The sequence below is a fragment of the Sylvia atricapilla genome, chromosome 3, assembly GCF_009819655.1.
Source record: "Sylvia atricapilla isolate bSylAtr1 chromosome 3, bSylAtr1.pri, whole genome shotgun sequence".
NCBI lineage: Eukaryota > Metazoa > Chordata > Aves > Passeriformes > Sylviidae > Sylvia > Sylvia atricapilla.
Window position 1 is genome coordinate 20,032,975 of NC_089142.1, and position 25,463 is coordinate 20,058,437.

The window sequence follows — 25,463 nt, forward strand, 5'->3', positions numbered from 1 at the left end:
ATCATGTATTCCCACCAATCCTCATTTTTTCTCTAAGCTAAGCAGAGTTATGCCAGTAGAAGTCATTTTGTCACTATTTAAAAGACATTATATTAAAGACAGTTACAGCTTACACTGAACTTTCATACTTGCTATTGCTAAATGCTACATCCAAGCATATACACCGAGACTATTTCCTGACTTTCACAGAACCTCAAGTGTTTTAGGTATTAAGTACCACTATCTCTAGTACTCAAATTCATCTGTTGGTATCAATAGGTGAAAAAAAGACACACTACACTGTTCTGAAATAAAGCAGCTATATTTAAAAGCATATTATCAGAAAAATGACAACGCAGTCTCACCTTGAAATGATTCACAGGGTGTATTAGTTGATGCACTAGCATCTGCTGATGAAATCTGAACATTATCCAAATTCTTTTCTTTAGATTTTGATCCAAGATTTTCAAGAACCACCTCCTCTTCTCTACTTGAAGTATGAACAAGAGAAGATGATGAAGTTTCACCATAGAGTCGTTTCAGTAATTTCGCCAAGAACACTGAAGGGTAAGAAAATATTTTTTAACAGGAAGAAATGCAGTGTTTTAAAAATAATTTAAAACTTCAGAAACCCCAACAATTAATTGATATGCGACAATTTCCCTCATATTCCATGGAAGTCTGTTGTGAGTAGTCCCTACCTCTCACAGGTCAAACTGAAAATAAATATATTTAAATTCAAAACCTGAATCAGAAAAACAGCTTTAAAACACCAGAGTTCACTGGCAAGGTTACATTTAAAGTCTTCTACTTGACTACAATTTGGCAATAACTAATACAGTATATTTACAGACTAAACACACATTAATTTTTAAAACAAGAATCTTCCCATGCAAGTGTCACAATGCTGCTCAAAATGCAGGTCTCTCTTGGCACAGAGGCGCCGCAATTGAATTACTCATTAAAATCAGTAAGCTACAACGATTTAATCACACAGAAAAACTAGAAGTAGACAGCAGCAGAAACACATGGTAACCAGTTATTTCTACAGAATTATCAGTATTCTTATACGCCTCTTCTTCTTATGGGCCCATTTCTGACGACACTGACAATCTGCTAAAAGTTAGTCAAATGCAAGTATCATTTGATTAAAGAAATATATGCAAATAATCTACTCATCACCAAAACCATTATCTTTTTTATATATACATGTATACTTCAATAACTTAAAAAGACATTATACTGAAGTATAAAATAAAAGGTTTTATCTATTGCAAAGCAGTAAAAGGTTTTACTATTGAAAAGCAACATTTCTAGTTTCATGAATTCTATGTGGTCAAAGAGATATTGAGGGGTGTGGGAAAAAAGACATTTAGAGAAAAATGTTATCTAAAGTGCACCTTAAATTTAATATACATTCTGTGGACACTACACAAGCAACCTGCTGCAGATTCATAATGAAATAATTCTGTCAAGAGAAAAGAACTTAAATTGTTGTAGGAAGAATGTGTCCCACTGCAGCTTATCAGAAAAACATTTTATTGTCACATTACTTGTCAATAAACTACTTCACAACTGAAAGAAACCCTTCATCTCTAAACTTCCAGTGTACCTTGGCAACTATGCTTTCTCATGCAAATGCCTAACAATGTGAGAGAATGCTTTATTACAGGCTATGATAACAGTTTCCAGATAGAAATGACCAAGTGACTGTGCGTTTTCATAAGGTACCCCTGCCAGGTTATTCTACAGCTAGAAAGACAAAAATCCACAATTCCTCTCCTCAGCTAAAGAAAGTAGACAAAAATAACCAGTGTAATGAGAGAAAGATATCTGCCTTTTGCAGATCTCTGTCTCTAAAGCAAGTTATACAAGAGGTTTATCCTGAATCTTTTCCCCAAGTGCTGCTCCTAACACTTCAGCATTTTAATAAACTACAGTACAGCCCATTAAACCCTTGTCATGGTTTAATGCCAATAGGCAGCCAAGTCCCACCCAGCTGCTCAGTCACTTCCCCCCACATGGAATGGGGGCAAAAATTGGAAAGACGGGATTGAGACCACTCATAGGTTGAGGTAAAGACAGTGCAATAGGTAAAGCAAAAGTCATGCACACAAGTTAAGCATGGAATTCATTCATCACTTCCCATGGGCAGGTAGTGTCCAGTCATCCCCAGGAACACAGGACTCCACCACATATAATGTTGACTTGGGAAGACAAATGTGCCTCACTTGCTCCTTCCTCTCCTGGTTCTGTATGCTGAGTATGACACCATATGGTGTGGGATACCCCTTGGGTCAGCTGGGGTGAGTTGACCCAGCTGTGTCCCCTCCCAGCCTCCTCACTGGCGGGGCGGAGTAAGGAGCAGAAAAGACCTTGACTCCATGTAAGCACTGCTCAACAGTAACAAAAAGATGCCTGAGTCATCAGCACTATTTTCACCACATATACAGAAAACACATCACCACAGGAGATGTTATAAAGAAAATTAACTCTAGCACATCCACAACCAGTACACAGATTAACATTCAAGCATTTGTACTGAGGGAACTATTCTTCCAAAGCAAATGATCATTGACATACTGATGAATCTAGATATGCAAATGCATCTCCAAATCTGCCGAGAAGAGCAGCCTCCTCATAACTACACTGGATTTAATGCTCCCCATCTTGAAATCTGATTTCCCTAGTCATCTCCCTGCTCCCCCAAATTACATCACCTTTTCCTTTCCATTTTTAAAATTGAGGGACTATACTCATACACACAATAGCATTACTTCAGAAAGCAAGATGAGACCTGCTGGGATACATTCATGCCTTCTAATTCCCATGGGGAACTCTCCCCATCTTTAATACCATTGCTTGAGAAAGCAAGCTGATAGAATGCCTGCCTTGGAGGGTATGAATGTTGAGGAGGTTATTCTTTGACAAAAATCTCTTTTGCTCAGAAAGAAGTGATCAGGAACAGTGATAGATTCACCAAAGCAACATCCACTTGGCTGGAATTTTCAGCAGACACTGGAAGAAGCAGCAAGGTGTGGAGCGAGGCAGTTCTTTACTGCCTACAAAGTTTTCACATTTGTGTCAGAGCATCTCAGCACTGACACAATTCTTCTCTTAAGATTACTAGTAATTTCCAATAACTGTAACAAAATAGAAGTGAGCAGTGTTGACACTTGGAGGTTACAAGGTCCTCATTTGAAACCGTTTGATGTATTTCAAACCTTCTGAAGACCGCAGGAAGCAATGAATCCCAGCAGGACACCTTCCTCAGGTGAATGAAGAATCACAAGGTCAGGTGAGTTGGAAGGGACCCACAAGGATCACTGAGTCCAACTCCTGTCCCTGCACAGGACAATCCCCAAGATGTGCCCAAGAGCTCTGTTTAAATGATTCTTGAGCTGTCAGGCTGGTGCTGTGACCACTGCCCTGGGGAGCCTGTTCCAGCATCCAGCCACCTTCTGGGTGAAGATCCTTTTCCTGATAGCCAACCTAAACCTCCCCTGACACAGCTTCAGGCCATTCCCTCAGGTCCTGTCACTGGTCACCACAGAGAAGAGATCTGTGCCTGTCCCTCCTCTTTCCCTCAAAAGGAAGCTGTAATTCCAATGAGGTCTCCCCTCAGTCTCCTTTTTGCCAGGCTGAACAGACCAAGTGACCTCAACTGCTCCTCAGATGACTTCCCCTCAAACCCCTTCCCCATCTTTGTAGGTCTCTTTTGGATGCTCTTTAATATGTTAATATCTTTCTTAGATTGTGGGTGTCCCCAGCACTGGAGGTGAGGCTGTCCCAGTGCAGAGCAGAGGGGACAATCCCCTCCCTTGCCCAGCTGGCCGTGCTGGGCCTGATGCCCCAGGACAGGGTTGTCCCTCCTGGCTGCCAGGGCACTGCTGACTCATGTTCAACTTGTCTCTGACCAGGACCCTCAGATCCCTTTCTGTGGCACTGCTTTCCAGAATCTCATTGTCCAGCCTGTCTGTACAGCCAGGGTTGGCCCATGTGAGGTGCAGAATCCAGCACTTGAACTTCCTGTGGTTGGTGATTGCCCAGCCCTCTAAATCTGTTGTGGTCTCTCTGCAGGGCCTTCCTGCCCTAGAGGGAGTCAACAGCTCCTCCCAGTTTTCTATCATCTGTAGATTTGGTCAGTATCCCTCGAATCGCCAGCAAGTGCTGAAAAAACTGACTGACTTATTTTGAACTATTTGGAATCCTAAGTATAATCTAGTTGGAATAAAAAATAAAATAAAAATCTGACTGCAGCCCAAAGCCTTTCCAAAAAAGTGGTCCTCAGTATAAGTGAACAAATAAATTAGGCTCTGAGGAATAGCCATTCTGCCATCCTCAGCAGCTTTACATGCTCCAAAGCAGCATTGTGAATTGCAGTTAACAGTCTCAGAAGTGAGCTACCAAAACATTTTGCAGATGACAAAGGAACCTCTTTCCAGAGGATTTTATCACTGCAATTACTTGAAAGAAAGGTATCGTGTGATATCCATAAGCATTGGCTCAACCACAGGAGAATGGTCTTTCCTGATGCTACAGAGCAGTTCTTTCCTATTGAAAACCTCTCTTTAACCGAATCTCTGGTACTATTCAGCATCAGGTATCAGTCCATTTAGTAAGAACTGGTCAGACCCTTAAAAATAATTACCTACTCCTTAACAGAAAACTAGCAATAAAGGAAATTCAAGCAAAAACTACCGACTACCAGAAATGTACCTTACTTATTAAAGTTTCAAAATGGAGTCAGACTTACTCTCACCATAGCCATAGCATAGTCAAGTTAATAACCATATAGTTATTTCTTGACAATGTTTCCCTGTCAACACAATTGATGGAGGAACTGTACAGGTTCATGTGGTCTTTTGATTCTGATTAAGCTTTTCATTTAATTTTAAAAGAAAAAAAAAAACAAACAACAAAACACTTTGCAACTGAAAACATGCAACACTATTAAAATACTCCTACTGTGCCATGAGCTGAAGAAACACAGTAACACCTGACTTTCCAGGAACTCCTCAGTGACAAAAAGGAGCCAGTATTTTCAGACATGAGAACAAGCGGCAAAAGGTACCAAACTGGTTCCATGGCTAATTCTTGACAACTCATGTTTGGAAATACAGAAAACTGAAAAAGCACCAGGTCTCTACAGTCCGACATCACAGACAGAAAGCAAAGCGTAACTCCAAGAAATACAGCGCAGAACACATGCTGGCTACTGATAAAAATTGTTAACATCCACAATCCTTCTGCTACTAATTTTGCAAAAAGAGTAAGGAGCCCCCTTCAAATAAATGCATTTTTGGCACCTATGTATTAAATTGACACCTTGACTGAATTCATATTACATACATAAGTGGACATCCACAAACACATTGAAATAGCACTGCAGATTTATGACCATTCTGGGTTTGGACTTAGCATGACTTAAAACTCAATTAGGACTACAGACTAAAACAAAAGCATGCTGAAGAACTAAATGAATTGAGTTCTGAACAACATCAGAAACCTTCCTGTGCAGCAACCACTTCCTCAAAAACATTCCTGTGGGGAATGCTTGCCACATATTTTTGGCTACCTGTCATCCACACTGTAAGTACCTCCACCACATCTCACATTTGGTTGCCTCTTGCCTGCTTAAGTCAAAGCTGGGCAGCAAGAACAAAGTAAAGTGGCATTGGGAGCACTGAACTCTGTGAAGCTTGCAAGTTGTCCTACTTGGTCTCTTTGTCTCTCCTACAACAGAAACATTCCAAAAGGCAAAGAATCAGGAACTTCTGAAACCATTCTATGTGCAAGATGTGCTAATGTGCTATTTCTGCTACAGCAGAAGGGAAGATAGTACAGCAGAATGGAAAAGGACAGAAAGAGCAGACAGAATGATAATCCTCATGCAGAACATATGGACAAGGCTTCATTAAAATGTTCAGTTCATCTCTGTTAGTGAAGAATTACTCTCCAGTATTCAAATGGAGAGTATTTACTTGCATGTACTTCAAGTAAATCCTTGTCTTTTATCATGCAAGTACCACATGTGCTATGAAGGTCATGACAGGACAGCTACTTAACAACATGATCATAAAAATCACAGAACTGTTAAGGTTGGAAGGGACCTCCAGACATCACCCAGCTTAATCCCAAAGCTCAGAGCAGGATCAACTAGAGCAAACTAGTTGAGGGCCTTGTGGAGGGCCTTGCCTAGTTGGGTATCACAATCCCATTGCATGGATCATGTCCTCTTCCCTTAATCATGGCTGGACACTCTTGACCAGAGATCCTCAAGGAAACCACGTGAAACAGAGTGATTCTCGAAAAAGAGATGACTGTGTTTATCAGGACCCAGAGCAATGGAGTGTAAAAGCATTTTAAAAGACTGCTACAGACAGAAAATGTTAGTTAGACTGCTATTCATACCAGCTAGCAGGTGGAAGACTGATGATAACTTTAGGCTAAGAGCTGCTCATTCCTTTAAACCATTCCCCACGAAGCCTTCCTTTCTTTTAATCATACAGGACAGTTTGAATCTTTGGGATTCTTTCCGAAGGAGTTGCTCAGCTAGCCAAACTGATGAGGAAAGGTCTTTGCTCTGTGTTTACTTGGCCTAACACAATGATTCTCGGGCCATGGCTCTGCAAGCCTCACAAACACAAAGCCATTCAGTCTGTATTTCAGCCACCAGGGCAAAATTCACTCTGAAGTTATAATGCCTGATGGCATGCAAGGTATCCTGTTTTCCCTGCAAATTAGACACCACTCCAGAGACCTCATGTACACACGCCACCAATTCTGCCAATGAGCCTCTGGGTGCCCAAGATGTACTCAGCAGAGATGATGGTGCACTGAGTACAGGCCCCTGTTAGAGCAGATGGAAAAACCAATACACAGAACCTCCAAGGATAATTACATTTATTAACCTTGACCTAAACTTCCCAAGACAAGCAAAAGTCACAAACACACATACACACACACATTGACCTCGAAAGAAAACAAAACCTCCAGTCATCAAGCCCCACAGCCAAAACAGCACAAGTAAAATAAAAAGGAATCAGCTCAAAGCTCAAAGACGCCAACCCATCGCTAGAAATGGCAGAGACCAAAGGCCTGAATTAATTCAAGTGAGCTTGTGTGTGTGCACAACATATTCTAGTCCTGAGGGAAATGAATGGCTATTTAGTCATTAACTTCAAAATCCTCTGCATAGGGATCACTTAGCTGCAGAGAAGATTCCCAGATTTGGGATACCAGTTCAGCAACTACCAAAATATTAAAATCAAGGAAGAAAGAGTAATTAACCACTACAAAACATTCCATGGCACCCGAACAAGGTATCATTTTCCCACTCCCCCTCATTTTACCAAAAAACATTCAAGCTACACAAGGATATGAGAAAAGAACAATGCAGTGACATGCAATTACATTCTGTGTAGCTTGACAGTTCAGATAATCTAAAAAGTATATCTAACATTTAAGATGGGACACTCTTGTTCAAGTGAGGAAGGAAAAACAGAAAATGTGATTTTCTTGCTATCAGCAAGGTCAGTTTTGCCAAGAGTGACATATTTCCACTTCACCATGGATAGTGCATGCAAACCAAAGCAAAGCACTGTAGCAGCGTCATGGGAATAACAAAATGGATCTTTTCAGCTGGGGGAAAACACACTGAAACATGCGGAATCCCAGCTGTAATCAAAGCACAGTTTTATGTACACAGGAACAGGTACAGTATTTTGCTTTGTGCTCCCAGTCTGCAAGCAGTCCTCTTCCTGCAGGCGAAGCTATGGTAACAAGCTCTTACAACAGAAGCTAAAGGACAAAAAAAGGAAAAAAAAAAAGCAAGGACTGCAAGATCTGCAGCAGAAAATTCAGGCTGAAGCTGACAGTCTCATTGAAGAGGCACTTGCAGACAAACACAGAAGCTAACAGCTTACAAGACCTGGTGTTTAGTGGAACAGGAGGCCATTCTGCAGATCATCAACTACATCTTCAGTCTTCATACTTCAGACTAAATCACACCTATCTATGAATTTATAGTCCTTCCTTCCAAACAGCACTGCTATTTTATGACATGCTTTCTTCAGGAAGACTAGAAGTAATTTTTCAGCTTAATATTTCAGGATAGTATTTGCTTCCATCTTAAGGCCAGAAAACATACTACTCCATCTTGTCTGAATGACTGGGAGAAGTACTTTTACACACCTGCCCACACTGAGACCCAAAAACTTGTATCTCAATACTTTTAATGTACTTCAAAAGACTCCAGAGGAACCCTATAGTTCATATTAGGGTTTTTTCCAGTGCCTAATCACCTTTGGCATAAGACACATACACACTGATAATGTTTGCTATTCAGATTTGAAAAACTTGACTGTTTTCAGCATTGAGCCTTTTTCTTCCTCTCCTTACTAGGTTACAGAATCCTAGATTACACAGGAATACATTTATCACAGAGATCTCCCTACAGGTTAGAAACCTTGATTCGGAAGTCTCTTTTGGCCTGGAAAGCAGTCTCTCAGCCTCATAAACCTTACTTTTAACTATCTGCCTTCACCAAGAGAGCAGTTTTTTGAACAAAGGCTGTTCATCCCATTTCTCCCACAAGCTATGGTGAGTTGCTTGGTTGTTGTCGGGTTTTTTTGGCTTTGTTTTTTGAACTACAAAACTCTAAAAATGAGACTGAATAGAAACACCATGGTGAAATGCAGATATCACAAATGGATTATTTTGAACTTGACTAGCTCCTTAGACAATCTTTTAGTTCTACAAGACTCACAAAACTTTAGTGAGATCTTAAAGGGAAAAAATTGTACAGTTCTTCAAAGGATGTCTACACAGGGTGGGAATGGTCCTCTTTACAAGTCTACAGTTGGTCTCATTGACATTACACATACCAGATGGTTTTAACTGCTAAAGCTATTATTACATATTAAATGGTGAAAAGAACACACATGTACTATTTGGGAATGAAAAAATGGAAAGATTTAGTCGTATCCAAGGTCACATGAACCCTGTGCTTCAACTACTAAGTATCAGTTTCATCTCAGCATAGTTGTTAACCAAAACATCACAGGGACCTGCACAAGAAATGTGGATGCTATCATTTTTTATCTAGTGTGTAATAATAACTTCACAATATCAAGGTTTGTCTCAAGACGACTGACATTATTTTCACTGTGTTGGAGTCCAGGGCATGAGGAAAACTCCTCAAATTGCCCTGGGAGGTCTGAGAGCCTTGCTGGGACCCCAGGAAAGCACCACCTTTGACCTTAGTCCATGGGGAAAACTTCCAACTTATAAATGAACTGAAAACAACAAAGATTTAAAATAGGTAGTAGTTTACTTTGTCAAAGGGTGAAAAACTGTAGTTTTGGGTTTTTAGAATGGAAGTAGATGAGAGCAAGATGGAAAATTTCGGGTGGTGTCTTAAGCTCTTCTTTCTTCTCCTTCAACTCCATCTTCTGCTGTGACGGTGGCACAGAGACATTGGTAGAATGTAGGTGATGTAGAAAATTGTGTGTCTAGAATCAATAGTGATTATTGGCACAAAACTGTAAACATAGTAAGTTTTAACAGTTAATTGGATTAGAAACCTTCACAAGACCTCGAGCACTAGGCCTGGTGCTCCTGGCAGTGGTGTTTTCCAGCGCACTAAGGCTGGTGTAGGGCAGTGCCCAGAACTTGAGATAAGAAAGTTCTTATCTTTGGCTCATCTTTTAAACCCTGGTACTTCGTAAGGAAAAAAAAACCCTAATTAGGGGATTCACAGACACAAAATACAAGATCATTGAAACAGCATCTATAGTCTTCAGCATCCCATTAGACAAAAAAATTCAGATGTTAATTGTCCTAATTTTACACCTGTCTAATTCTTTATTACAGGTTCAAGAACCACAGTGGAAAAAAAAAACAGTTTTGTGCTCTAAAGTAGTAGTTGGTAAAAAATGTCTCTGTTGTTTTAGCATTACTTTTTATAACACATGGAAACCCACTTTGTTATCTAAAACTCAGTAATATAGAATTCTCCTGTCTGTGAGACAACTTTTGAACAGCTGCAGCTTATTTAAGTATATGACACATATCAGTAGGATTGAAAGGCAGGAAATGGAAAGAATATAGTGATCAAACATCCCATACCTATATGTTCACCTAAATTAGGCAGCTATTACAAAGAGAGAGTTCTTACAAAGAGAGATTAACCTGTGAGCCTCCAGATCAATGCAGTTCATAGCAACTGCAGATACAAACCAGTAACTTATTGCTAGAAAAAGGCAACATTTATTTTCTCTCCTTAGCTTAAAAGAAACTTATTCAGCTAGACCAAGCACAGTCTGTCACTGCAGTTTCAAATCAGTAAGACTCATGTTACATCTGTCAGCAAATTCTACATGACTGTGTAGTTCAACAAGAATCTGACTAATAGATTGTGCCATCCCGTCTCAACAAAGGTTTCAGAGATCTGTCAGTAGGCCACCTTAATTGCAGCCACAAGCTCCTAGACATCTAATAAACTTGACATGACAAAGATGATAAGAAGCTTCATAACCACAGTGAGACCACCAGGATTTTGTTCCGCTGTTCGTAAGAACCCTGTCTGCCTTGTAGCGAAACCCTGCAAAATGTGTATGGCTACTGCAGTCCTGGAAAAACAGAGCATCTTCACTACAGTTTCAATTTGTGCATACTATCAATCTTCTACAAAACTTAAAAATATGTTTCTCACTCTGCACCATTCTCTTTTTCTCACTTGGCACAATCCAACAGACCTCACTGAAAACATCGAAAGATATCTCATACACCCTTACTAAAGCTCAATTTTGGTGAATATTATTAATAATCATAATTGTGGCCACTGAGTTGATCCAACCGTAAACTGCAGTTGCACAAGACTGTCAGCAGTGTCCTGGCAGCCAGGAGGGCCCACTGTGCTCTGGAGGGCATGAGGCTCAGCTGGGCAGGGGAGGGGATTGTCCTGTTCTGTGCTGCTACACCCCATCTCAGATCCTCTGTGCAGTTTTGAGTGCTACAATATAAGAAAGATATAAAGCAGTTAGAGCATCCAAAAGAGACCTACAAAGATGGTGAAGAGCCTTGAGGGGAAGCTGTATGAGGAGTGGCTGAGGTCACTTGGTCTGTTCAGCCTGGAGGAGACTGAGGGGAGACCTCACTGCAGTTACAGCTTCTTGTGAGGGGAAGAGGAGGAGCAGACCCTGATCTCTTCTCTGTGGTGACCAGTGACAGGACCTGAGGGAATGGCCTGAAGCTGTGTCAGGGGAGGTTTAGGTTGGGTATCAGGAAAAGGTTTTTCACTCAGAGGGTGGTTGGGCACTGAACAGGCTCCCCAGGGCAGTGGTCACAGCACCAGCCTGACAGAGCTCAAGAAGCATTTAGACAGTGCTCTTGGGCACATGGTGTGTGTGACTCTTGGGGATGGTGCTCTGCAGGGACAGAAACTGGACTCCAGTGATTCTTGGGCTCCTTTCCAACTCGGTGCATTCTGTAATTCTATGAGACTTTTTTCCTCTCTCTTCCGGACAGATTTGGGCGAGGGAAGGGGGAAGGCTGTGCTCTTACATCATCACTGCTTACAGCATCACCGAGACCAATCTGCTGCCAATACAGGTATAAAGTTTCAGAAAGTCTAAATCTTACTTCAACCTAAATCTGGATACAAAGAGCATACCAGCTAAAAGTGAAGACCGAATTATGCCACACACAGGCTAAAGTTAAATGCTACAGTAAATGACGGTAGTAATATGGAGAACAGCTGAAAACAGTAAAAATCCAAAAGTAAACCACAAAAACCCCACAAGTCATTCTGAGTTCAGATTAATGCAGAGAAAAAAAGTTTCCAAATTTTAAACAGACAGTTCCACATGAGGAGAAGAAGCACGCTAAACTGAAGGCCAATATACCACTATTTAAAAACCAAACCATGAAATTGGCAGGTGTACTATCACTGAGCACAAACAAAAGTCCAACAAGATTGTGCACTAAGTGTTATTCAAAAGGAATCTTCATAAGGTCATATCATATAAAATATAAATGTAATTGAATTTCTACATAGTCTTCTTCAAAGAGCAAATATATCACCCTTTGCAGTGATTTCAAGATTTGATTATAACAATATCAAGCAACTTGTGCAAGCATCCCTACCCATAGATATAACGGAAATCAATATTACACCAAATATCCCATCACAAAAAGTTCTGGAAGTTCAAATGCAGCTGATTTTTTCTGTTCTTTCTAGACATAAATAGAGTTTTAATTTAAGTCATTAGGCAACCGAGAGAGATCCAAACTTCTTGAGAATAGTTTTTAACCTTTTGAACTAAACACAACTGAAAACATATGAAACCACATACTGCCATAACAATCTGTGCTGGTTTTGGCTGGGATGGAGTTAATTTTTTTTCATAATAGCTGGTATGGATTTGTGCTGAAAATAGGGTTGATAATACAAGGATGTTTTCATTATTGCTGAGCAGTCTTAAGGCCCTTTCTGTTACATACCCCACCAGTAAAGAAGGCTGGAAATACACAAAGAATTGGGAGGGGATACATCTGGAGCAGTAACTTAAGGGATATCCCAAACCATATGGGGTGACATGCTCAGCATATAAAGCTGGGGGAAAGAAGGAAGGGGGGAATGCTCAGAGTGATGGCGTCTGTCTTCCCAAGTCCGCATTAGAACTAATGGAGAGCAGCTTTTCTGGGGGAGGCTGGACACCTGCCAGCCCATGGAAGTGCTGAATGAACTCCTTTTGCTTTTCTTGCATGGATTTTGGTTTACCTATTAAACAGTCTTTGTCTCAACCAAGTGAGTTTTCTCACTTTCACTTTTCTGATTCTATCCCTCATCCCAGTAGCAGGTGAGTATGTAACTTTGCTCTGAGTCGATTCCAGAAATGTATTTTACAAGAGCAAACCTAGTGTTGAGTGAGAGGCATTACACACTGAATGCTTAAAAAGGCAAAATAACTACAGACACACCTTAATGGCATACACCACCATCTCCAACACTTTTACTAAACACACCTGCTCCTAAATATATCCCAGCATGTTTAAACAGTCCCACCCACCACTTGTGGACCATCCTATCTCAATGCAAAGTGTGCAAGAATTGCTGGAACTTCCAAACAACAAACAAACCAACCCTACACCAACACACTCCACCTCCCGAAATAAACCAGAAACCCCAGCCACGCACACAAAACACAGAATCCTAAAGACCACATAATGTAAGGCTGTGCTCTCTGTGAGCATGTGCTCCTATTGCAGACTTTCTACATACAAAACCACTGGGTGCATCATTTCTGCTTCTTTCACTACCTTGCTGCCCTTTCTCCTTCACTACATTTCTCACCCAGGCACAACATCAAGGTCAGCAACAAAAAATTTCTCTTCCCCTTCCATAAAAGGTTTCAATGGCAGAGTCAAGCACTTACTCTACTGCAACTTCTACATTTAATCACAAAACCTCCATCTATTTGTAATTTAGCCAACTACAATCCAAACAGAATTTTTACATCTTGGTAAGCTGTAATAAATCTTTGGTCACATTCTGGGAGGAGCAAGATACGTCTCACAGACTAGAGAAAAATAATGTCAGACATTGAAGTCCATTTGCAATTAATATTTCCCTTACTGAAAAACACATATGATGAAAGAAAATACATTCACTTAAAAAAGGTATCTTTTTTTTTTTGCCAGTAAAACATCAAAGTATTTGCAAAAAAATTATGTTGAGTTTGAAATACAAAAGTAAGAAAAGGACTTGAACAATCTCCAATCTCTAACAGTCAATGTTTCTCTGAAACTAGAAAAAGAAATGGTGTGCTTTTCTGCAAGAATTAGATTGTTTAGTATGTGATAGGGCCGTTTAAAAACCCCCAGCAAAACAAAAAACCCATCAAAACTAAGGAACTGCAATCTTATTTCAATGCCCATTATAATCCTGTCCCAAGTCACCTGAGAGATGAAAATAGCACTCATTGAAGCATTACTCTCTATTTAATACCATTTGTAACTGATGTCTATCAAGTGTCCACATTTGCTTTCCAGTTTAACCTCTCCAATAGGAAGTCTCCTGTGATCCCACTAGATCATTCCTTGTACAGCACAACTTTTCAATTCCTTTTTACTACAATTATAATCAATAATGTACACTACACCTGCATCAACACCTTAACTCCACCCTTCAGCAGCTGGAACATCATTCTCTATACAATCCTTTAGGACAGTGTTATTTTGGAGTGGTACAAACTTTCAAGAATGATGACTAAAGCTTTCAAGATGCAATTGTCAATGTTTAACAGCAACAAATGAGGAGTTCAGCTGTCCCACACAGGATCAATACCTTGTTGATAACACACGGAATGACAGCAGTAATACTTCTAGCCCTGTCACGAATCATTGGAACACGAGCAAATAAAAAACAAAAAGCCCCACAAAACTCAAAATATCCTGCACTTTCTCAACAACTGCTGTCACAGCCTTTCCTAGCAGAGTGAAGTGCATTTCACTTACCTGCTTTACTGGCTTTTTACTATTTAGATTCTCTTCACTGACAATTAGACCCACGACCTACAAGCTGTTGACTATCCCATTTATTCTGTATTACGGCCCAGTTCCAGACAAAATAAAAAGCTTCACTGTTCACTTGTAATGCAGACAAAAATCTGTCTTCGGCATCTTCAACATACTCTTACAAAAAAAGAGTAAAACTAACCTTAAAGAGAAGCATCAAAACTTTCCTTCTCAGCTCTTTTATAGGACACCTGTCTCTACAAAAATATATATAGTTTCACAATAAAAAGTCAACAGTTTTCATATATGCTATGGGCTGCAGAAGCTGATCAGATGAGGTTCCAAACTCTTCCAGTTTTGTTATTACCTCCCAGGGGAGCATGTGACATCCTTGTATTTCTCACTGTATTTTCTTGTCAATCTTAAGTCACCGCTCCTTAGAGCAGCTGAATAAAACATGAATGATTTTCAACTTTACACAGTAAAGTCATGCACTCAGCATGATCATTTTAGCTTCCTCTGACACAATACCAAAACAAGTAGCTCTTTATCTGACCTTCAATCTTAAACAATTTGAGAGCTTTAGAATTCAGTTCCCCCATTCTCAGCTCTAGAGCCATGCATTCATTCACAAGGGCAGGAACTCACTCTGATTCACTTTCTTCCAGAAAACATCGATTTTGTAACTCACATCCCCAACGTGCAGAAGTAAAACAGTAACTCCTTCTCCCCTTCTCACAACGAATCTGCATCTGAACCACAGAGAACACTACTGTGTATTTACACTTCCTTTAAACGATCTCTACTTGCAGCCGGTCAGCAAAGAGCTTAAACACTAACTCTTGCTGATCAGTCTCGCTCACAAATTATTATCGTCCCATGAAGTATTCCAGTTTCAGGATGCTGGAACAGTCTGAAAACGCAAAAGTCAGGCACAGGATACAAGCACTCAGCTCTCTCACAGCTCAGCTCTACTCGACACCCCTTAAGAACGAGGTATTACTTATAGAACACCTGTATTTTAATCATTGCATTCTTTCTGCGCCATGCCTTATAAAACATTTAGATAAACGGAAATGATTGAAGCTGTGCTCGGCTAGCAGAAGGCCTTTCTTTTATTCTTTGCAAGCACAGTACCACAGTTATTTCAGAAGTAAGCTAACTCACTTTAAATAAGCCAAAATAGATGGTCACTAAGAACAAGTAAGCATGCATGTTATGTGCATACTGAGGAAAAAGGGTGCCATCTTAAAACACGTTGCGATTAGAGAAGTTATTTACCCTGTCCCCATGCCAGGCACGAACAGGCGGCAATAGACCCCGCCCAGGCCCCTCCGAGCCCAGGGGCTGTTCAGGAGGTCGGGAGGGCTCAGCCCCGGCGGCTCCGCGGCCCCGCACACCCAGAGCCCCGCCCGTGCAGGGGGCAGGCTCCGCCGAGGCCCCTTTGGCCCACCCGCCTCCCTCGCTACCGGGGCCGCCAAGCTTCTCACCGCCTTTCCCCGCGGGAAGGGCGCCGAGGAGCGGAACAACCGAGTCCCGCGGCAGCGCGGTGGGCACGGACCGGAACACACCTCGCCTGAAGGCGGCCGCCGTCACCGCCGCGCCCCGGCTCCCTCCGTCACCAGCCCCGGGAGCAGCACGGCGGGACCGACCGACCGACCATCCCCCGCCCCTCACGACGCGTTCTCACCATTCCTCCTGCTCCCGGCCATGGCCCCGCGGCCCCTCCAAGACACCCCTCACGGCCCCGCGCCCGCTCTCCTTCCTGTTGGCCGGCGCACCTGTCGGTCACGGCGTCGAGCATCGCCATTGGCGGAGGCCGCAGCAGGGCGTACCCGCGGCGCGGTCGGCCCCGCCCTCTCCCGCCCCGCCTCAGCAGGCGCGATGCCCGCGGGCTCCGGCAGGGGGCGCGCGGCTGCGCAGAGCCGGCAGGGGCGCCCCTGCCGCGCGCGCGGGAGCGAGGGCGGGGGTGCGCGCGGGGCGCGAGGGGCGGGGGGAGCGGCGCGCGGCGGCCCCGGCGGGTGAGCGGCGCCGGGGGACGCTGGGCGCGCGCCGCTGCTCCCGCTCCCGGCGTCTCCTTAATCCCGACCCGCCGCAGTCCGCACCCGCCGCGTTAATAATGCACTAGAATGTCAGCGCTGAAAAAGGTAGGGAGGGAGGGAGGGGAAGGGGAGGAGAGGGAAGGGGTCGCCGTCGGGGCGGCGGGCGCGCCGGGCTGCTCGCGGGGCGCCTCCGCACAAGCAGCGGAGGGACCGGGGGGGTGCCGGTGCCGCGGGTCCGCGCGGGGACCGCACCGTCGGGGACGGGCGCCTGGGCAGCGGGGCCGGGGCGCGCCAGCCGCGCCGTCGGTTGTGGTGTCATCCCCCATCGCCGGTGCGTCCCGGCGTGGCGCTGGCCCCGGCGCGGTGTCGCCGTGGCGGGGGTCTCGCCTCGGTACAGCCGGGCAGGACGGCTGCGCGGCGGAGTGCCCGGAGGCTGAGCGGGGCGGCCGCGGTCTGGCACCCTCCCGTGTGGCCGGAGGGAGCGGAGCGGAGCGGAGGGGGATGCTTCGCGCGGAGCCGCAGTGCCGGGGCGATTTAAATTTTGGCAGCGCGTGATTCTGGGGCTACCCCGCGAGGAGGGGCCGGGAGCCGCGGCTGGCGGCGCACCGCCGCCTGCACCGCTCCCCCCTTTCCCTTCCCGTCCGCCGTACCGCGCCGGCCAGAGTGCGGGTACGTCGGAGGGGCCGCGCTGCTCCGCCAGGCTTCTCCCAGTCCTCCGGAGGGACGGCCCGGCCCCGAGGGGCGGTGGGGCGGCAGCCCGGCAACCGAGCAGGGGCGGGCGGCAGGTGAGTCCCGCACGTTCCCCGGGCCGGCTCTGCGCGTCTGCCACGCCGCGGGTGCGCAGGGCTCGGCGCGGCTGGAGGGTCCGCGGGCGCGCACCCGGAGCGCGGGGGTGGGCGCCGGGCGCATCTGCTGCGCTGCCCTCGGTCACCGGGGCGATCGCGGGTGGCTCCCGCCGCGCAGAGGGCGGCGTTCGCGGTCGTGCTGGCTGAGCGCCTCCGCGGTCGTTTGAAACACCGTCTGCCGGAGAAATAAAATAATTACCCAGCGTCATGAGAGCGCGGCGCGCCCCAGCCCGCCTCGCCTCCCGGAGCGGAGCCGGCAAACCGCCCGGCGTCCGCCACCGTCGGGGCGGGCGGTCCCCGCTGGCCCGGCCCGACCCGACCCGCTGCCACGGGGCCGGTGCGGATCGGTCCGGGGCAGGGGAGCGAGGAGACCCTTGCAGCCGGCGGGAAGTGCAGAAAAGGGGCTCTTTTACAGCCCCGCTTTCTGTCGCCTTCGTAACCTAATTCCTGCCGCTGCTGGTGTCCCAGTTCTAAGAGCGGTGCCGGTGCCATACAGCTTAGCCATAAATCCATATATAAGTGCTTCGACCTCAACTTCCCTCAAACTTAAAGGCTTCTAATTTACGGCGACTGCCTACTGTTGTTTGTTTCAGATTTTGCTTCGTTACTGTACATTCTTACATAGGGTTATTATGCCTTGGGAGCAGGTGATACTTGAATCTATTCCAAATTAAAACCCCGAGAAGTGGCTAAGTGCTGCCGTCACCTTAGGTGGTGTGAGCCCAAGATCACGGCTGTGAAAGCAAGCGCCCTTCTTAGCGCTGGAGTGTTTTGTAACTATTTCTCTCTGCTTCACAGTGGCAACACAAGCGCAGCACTAACAAAATTTGAAACACTGGGTTCCTCTAGCCATTTAGGTGGTAGATGACTGCAAGCGGGCATCCAGCGAGGAGCAATGGTCACCTCAATGTCACCGAGTGCAGATCCAAGTGCAGGTGATGAAGAAATCTCATGTGGGGTCTTAGTAACTGAATGTTTTCTACCCTGGGATGTGTCAAAGGAGCCTGCTGATGGTATGCTGGACATTTTAAAAAGCAGCTCGGAGGTAGAGGATGGATGATCGTATTTTACAATGCATGTGTATTTGAGGTATCAGATGTTCACATCTCTGATTTGTTGCATTTCCGTCTTTGTGTTTTATCTGGAAATCGGGTACAATAGGAATAGTAGACGGTTTATATTTCTGTACTTTCTGCAATATAGCAATACTTTCAAGTAATTTCCAGATGGTTTGCACAAACCACTTTCTTTTAGAACAGCAAGTTTTAATTTTACTGTGTGTAGCTGTTTTTACAGTGCTAAGCAGCTCATATAATTTATGTTTCAAAGGTTCTTCCCCCCCATCATCTTGTATGCTTTTCAAAATGTGTGTTATGTGGTTAAAATGGACTCACACAATGTTTGATAGTTTTATGAATTACAATGTTTTACATTGGACATTCAATTCTGAGTGCTTGAGGCGGACCCTGAGTGATCTGACATAATATTCCTAAGTTAAAGAATTCATTTATTATGCCATTGTTTAGTAACACGTGAACTAAAATTGAGGATTGTCAAATAAATTTGTTGATTTTATTTCAGGTTTTTTTTTTAGCTTTTCATTTTACTACTATAAAGTGCTATTTGCATTCAGTTAGTCATAGATCTAGTTTGCACTAGAACAGTACAGGGCATACCTCTAATAACGTTTTAGAATTTTCAGTCTCTCTGAAATGAGTTTAAATTCCCGGTGCAAATTGAGATTACACTTAGAGTGAAGTCATAAATGCTTTAAAAAAGCATTTAACAGTCAGAAAACAGACTGCTCTTGACAGAGGTGTTGAGGAGAATGTGTTTTGTCTATGTAACACATAAAACCACGGTCGAATCCAAGAGTTGGTGAATCAATGGTAATAACTATAATGACTTAATGAGATTGGGATTTCACATTTGTGTACGGCAAGATCTCACAAATATTAATAGTGATACTGTTGGCAGTGCCAAGCTGTTGAAACAAAAAGTTACCAAAGCAAGACAAAGATTTCAAGGTCCATTGTGGCAAACTAAAAGTTATATTCTAAAGTAATTCCAATACATGAAACAAGTTATTTCAGTAGTAATTGGTACATGTGATGGAAGAAACATACCCCTGAGTAGAGGGATTCATACCTGATCCCAAGGAAAGCTTGCATGTCCAGTTTCTACTGTCTCTGAACATCAAGCAGCATTCTGCCCTACCCTCTGCAAGCTCCCTTGAATATTGCCTGTCCTGGTCCGACATGATATGTTGCAGTTATGAAACGGTTTTTTGACAGCAGATGTTCTAATAAGAAATTTTTGTAGATGGAGTCTGGATGACTGAATTTCAGCTTAATTGTGAGCTTTGCCTGGCTAAATTGTGGACTTTGGAGTAATTATTGGCATGGGGGGGGGGGGTTGTGCCTTAACAAGGATGGTAAAATGTTATTTTACATCTGCCTTTGGCAAGAAGTTTTTCTCCCTGTTTGTAATTACACATAGTCAAAGCCATTTCCTCATATAACTAGGATAACCCTATGAGAATATTTTAGTAATAAAAAGAACATAACCCCTCAAATAACCTGATTTTTTTGTGAGGTATACCATTGGGGGCCCTTTGAATCTGCATCAGTCAAACAAAAACAGCTGTTTTGGTTCTACTCCATGAACAAGACAAGTCTTATTTGCTGCTTCACTTAATCAGTACAGTGAATTTGTTTATATCTAACCATGCATGGTGAATGAGAGGACCACTAATGCAGAAAGTTAGTATTAACCCATTTGTGGTGATTGTATTTAAGAAAGACTTTCAGTTCTTACAAATGCATTACATAGGCCAAAATATCCCATTGAATTGAAAATGTTCTGTTTGCTAAATGGGTAGTTTTGTTTGAATAGCTACAGGAAAAAAATTATACACATATTAGTTCAGTTTGCCTTGCAAAAAATCATAGTCATCCACGAACCATATGGCTTACTTACCTCTAGTAGAGAAATAGCTCGCAGCATGGCAGATACAGTATGTCAACAGCTATGATCAAATATAAGTACAAGTGGGCATGGATGAATCAGAATCTCTTTTAAAGTAGACTTGTTGGAGAACACAACTTCTCATATTTCAGTCCATATATATCCCCATTATAGAACTTTATTTCCCAGAACAGATTACAGTTCATTACAACTACTTTCTGTTGGAGAGGCCAAAATGATTCATTAAAGTAAAATAAGTACTCTTCCCATGATATTTATTTAGAAAATGTCAAGTAGCAGTTTATTCATTTAGTGCATGCTCAGTTGTGATGAGAGAATGGAAATCACTGCAGTTAGATTTCTCAATCAGTGTTTCCACGCATGCATATGTATTTGGTCTTACTTTGCTTTTATCTGTTTCTCACTGTACTCTCTTAAATACTTCTTTTGTGCATAAAATTTACTTATCTTCCATGCATTTTCATTCCATACTTGTCACATTTCTCTGTCCTTGCCAGTTTTGAAAATGAACAGCAAATAACTTCCAAAATGGCATTGGCCTTAAGCCCTCTAATTTTTTTTGTGGCTTTATAAGCATATATTCCTATGATGCAAAAAGACTTTCTTTCTACTTTTGAGAGTAAAGGTAGTATACACCAGCAGTTAACAGAAATACATGAGGTATACCATGGATGAAGGCTTTTATCTCACAAGGGGAATCAGTGTCTGTTATCTTCAGGAGATGCTGCAACTGCTGCGTGTAGATAAATTGACAGTAGTGGAACGTGTCAAAAATACGACTAAATGCATAAATCCAACAAGACAAAACCCAGTAATTTAGAGATTCAGACTTTGCACAAATACTAGAAAGAGCTGAAGTATGCACCAGAGCTTTCTATCTATATCTCTCCATCTTGGGCCCTTCACAGCTTCTCCTCCTCCATGCAAAATTCTTCCACCACTCTCAATTTTCCATTTTCCATCTTAAATATTCTCTTTAAAAAGTAAATTTGTTATGTCAGGAAAAAGAAGAGGATCTTAGTGTTGTCAGATTGACCTGATCTCATTCTGAACACAACAGCTGTTGCATTTCAAAGTTTATTCTAGAAAATGTAAAGGTTAAATCTTGATAACAGCATTGAAAGCAGTTAGGAAAGCATAAAACTAAGACAAGATTTCGGGAGAAATTGAACACCACGCTAGTGTAGTGGTCAGTTAAAGTGTCTCTGATAATGTGTTTAATCTTGGGAGCTGAGAGGCTTCTTGAGCAGTGTTCAGCCTCTGGCATGCTGCCTTTCAGAGGAAACAACTCCTTTGCGTTGTCCTGGAGAGGCAGCAGGTCAGTACTGAGAAAAACAATTCAATATGATTTTTATTATCGTTCTCCTTTAATTTAGCTGATACTGTTTTCAGTAATTCCTAAAGTGTGGCAAGAATGCAAATTAATTGTTTAGGCTTGTCTGGAATCTAATTTCCCTTAGCATGCAAATTTTTAAAAAAATGTTTATTTTCTTCATGAAATTTATTTTTGTGTATTGGAAGTCAACTGAATAAGTTCCCTGTGATCCTTTTCTTCTCGATGGTATGGCTTTTATTGTGAAATTTTCAAATGCCTTAATAATGTTATGCAAATTACATATCATAAAATATCACCAAAGTCTCCAGCAATTCTACTGGTTTTGCAACTGGATAAGCTGATGCCTTTTCATAGAAAACAGACACAATACTATTAATGATGCAGATTACCAAGTCACCCTTAAAGGAAACTTTGTCCAAACCATTTCACTCTCATGTGGTGGGTTTTAGAGCTTGTGCAGCTGCAGGAATACAGAAGTATGCTATTGTATTATTCTGTGCTTTTCTGGCAGTGAGGAGTAGAATGAACTTCTCAGCTTTCACGCCTGCCTTCTAGTTTCACAAGTAGCCTATAAAAATAACACTGAACAAATAGCTTTAATCGCCACAAGTGGGAAGTTACTTTTTAACCTTTTTTTTTCCCTGAATAGCAGATAGTAGTGAAAGAATCTCAGGTATTACTACACCTTTTATTTCTTACACTCTAAAAATGGGGAGCAAGGAAAAAACCACAGAGGATCTTCCACTTCCACATTCTTATTGATTGATGGCTTAATAAGTCATTGGGATATGTTTATGCTACAGAGCATAAACATTCTTGAACAGTCTTATTCTCTTGAATTTGTCTAAGCAGAGTCCAAGTAAGATAAAAGACAACCATTTTGCTTCATTCATGCAGAGTTAAATTCTTTCCAAAGAGCATCAGTATGAGGCCACCTTTATCCTCTGTGCAAGAGCAGATTTCACTTAAATGAACAAATATATTCTTCAGTTTTAGAGTTTGATAACAATTATCTTCCCTGATGAGCAGAAAGGAGGACAATGCTTGCTTTTATTCCTTTGATTCACTTCCCTTGATCTTGCAGCATTTCAAATTCTGCATAGTTGAAGCTACAAGGAGAATCTGGCCCTTTTTTAATGCTAGAAAAGGAAATGGAAAAGTACAACCAAATGTCTTGAAAAAACTATATCTCTCTCTCAATTCTTAACCAGACTTCCTCATGATAACACAATGTAGAGGAAATAACATGTGGACTTAAAAATGTGTGGGTTTTTTTTCAATTGGACTATGAAGACCATCACAGGAAGAAGATGCTGCATATCAGTGCAAAGTATTAATATCCTCCAGCTGGGAAGACGATGGGCTCCCATTGGTAAGAATGACACGAGCTTCACCTTCCCTCTGGAGGAGAGCTCCAGCCCCTCTGATGTTTCCAGCCCTTTCTAGCAGCAGGACATGAAACTGATCTTTTCTTTGATGGCAACTTGTGGCTTTGTTATCTAGCAACTGGCCTGGTTTTTGGCTATTTTGGGATTATCTTTGCCATAATGTTTTACTTAAAGGTAAGAAATTGAAAAAATGTGTTTGCTAAGTCTTCCTGTTATGCATTGTATACATGATAAATTTATTTTTATTAAAGTCTGAGATTTGGATCTCACTCATTTGAGGATCTGTTTACAAATACTGTCACTTAGGAATAGCTACCATAGCTCATATTCATATGACAAAAGTCCACAAAGAAAAATTAGTTTTCAGAGCTGGATAAATTATTGGATTTTAAAGAATAGATTCAATATATAATAGATTCATTTTTAAATAACTAGTATAAATGATTTTTTCTTAGTAACTTAACAGAAATATTTACTCTTTTTCCTTTCTGGAATCCAAATGAATAAACTGGAATGCTCTTTTCTTCCCTTTAGTAGACTGAGAAATCAAAATGCTACATGTAGCTTAGGCATGGCTCCTTCATGACTGTTTATCTGAAACTCCAATTTACTACCATTTGTAGATGAGAGTAATTTTGTCACAAGGTCCTGTGGTTTATAGCATTATATACAGAAAAGGCTGCAGTACTTATGAGAATGCAGCTTTACTTTTGTTGCCAGTCCTGAAATGCATTGGATTCTTAATGTCTCCCATCTCCTTATATTTCAGCTCTTATTCTTTATGCAAGAGGTGAGTATAGCCAGGTGTTTCAGAAGAAATTACTCTTTATAAAATTGAAAAGAATGCAATTAGTTGTGATATCATGTACTTTTATAATAGTATAGATGGTAACTAATTTGATGACAGTTTTCTTGAGTGATAATTTATAATGTACTCCTCAAAAATCTTAACATGACACTTCTAAGGGAGAAATTGTTTCTGTGGTACTTTTCAGTCACATGTCCTTTAGTAAAATGATGCATTCCTATATTGCACTGACCTTTCTCACAAAAATATGAGCTATCTACACTGCAAGGTTTCAGCTGCAACGAGATTTAGAAAGTTATACATACTTTATGAATTCAAACACACATAGTGACCTTTGAAAGTAAGGAAATAGAGGACCAAAGTATTAAAAGAGATCTAAATAGGAAATTTCATATTTTGAAGTTGTTATTTTTCTTTTAAAATTAAAAACTGGTAGATTAATTTTGGATGCTTCCCAGAGTTTTTCTCTTTTCCTCCCTTTTAATGTTTCTCTACAGCTACAATAACTTGTTAAAGTTATTGACAGAAATCAGTGGAAATATTCTTATGTCCACAAGTAGAATATCTCATATAGTAATGTGTATTTGGTCTTGAGGTAATTTATAGTGCAGTTAACATTCTTTCATATTGTTTCATTTTGAATTACCTTTTCCTTACATGTATTTATTTTCCCCTTTAATTATAGTATTTCAAAATGCCTTTTTCATTTTATGGTGTTTTTTGGTATTGTGCATACCCAAGTAAATGTCTCACCTGATATATTATTATTTTTTAATATGGACTTTACTTATGATTTAGAACAGCGTGGAAGTTCCTACGATACTCTGAGTTGTGGATAAGTTATGCAGCACACTTATTTTGCTTACCAGTGTCAGGTCTCTGATCAATTCCCTGGGTTTTTTCTGTTTCTTTTTTACTTTCCAAAATTATCGTGAACTGGTGTTCTAAAAATTATGTAGAAAAAGCAAAATACAAAGCTGAGAATCTCAGTGTATGCTAGGATGCTAGGCTGTAGAATAATGCTTTGATCAATAAAATGGAAAAGTTTCTCCTATATAAGCATATCACATTTAGATGGCATTCTTTCAGGAGCTTTTCTGGCATGTTTGTGAGTAAACTTCTATTCAGTGGCACTCCTGAGTAATGTACTATTACTCAGAATATTTAATAAATACATCTTTTCAGGATACTTATTAAATACATTTTTTGTTGGTTTTTTTTTTTTAAAGAAAGATACAAATATCTTTCTGAACTTCCTTTAATAGAATATTTTCTCTGCATTTGTTAATTTCTTAAAATTGAGCTCCATTATTTTAAAAACTTTGTGGTATGCTTCCAAATTTTGGAATGGAATTTTGTTTAAAATGTGTTGACAAATGTCTATTTGTTACTCCAACATGGACACTGAAGCTTAGCAAAGTAGTGTAATACTTGCGAATCACAAGAATGTGTAAAGTCTTACACTCTGATTACAGCCTAGAAATGAAATTTAAAATTTCGCTTCACTGCTAGAACAATCATTGCTCTAGGTGCATCTTGTTAACATTTATGTTT

At 41.7% G+C, this 25,463-nt stretch overlaps 1 protein-coding gene across 1 annotated transcript in view; it reads right to left on the reverse strand.

The window, feature by feature from the left end:
• Positions 1 to 16,275, reverse strand: part of ERICH1 (glutamate rich 1) — an 88,214-nt gene extending 71,939 nt beyond the window's left edge. Inside the window, 2 exon segments of the mRNA XM_066314898.1 lie at positions 345 to 539; positions 16,193 to 16,275. Coding sequence (XP_066170995.1) covers positions 345 to 539; positions 16,193 to 16,214 — 217 coding nt within the window. The 5' untranslated portion in view covers positions 16,215 to 16,275.
• Between the last annotated feature and the right edge of the window lie 9,188 nt (positions 16,276 to 25,463).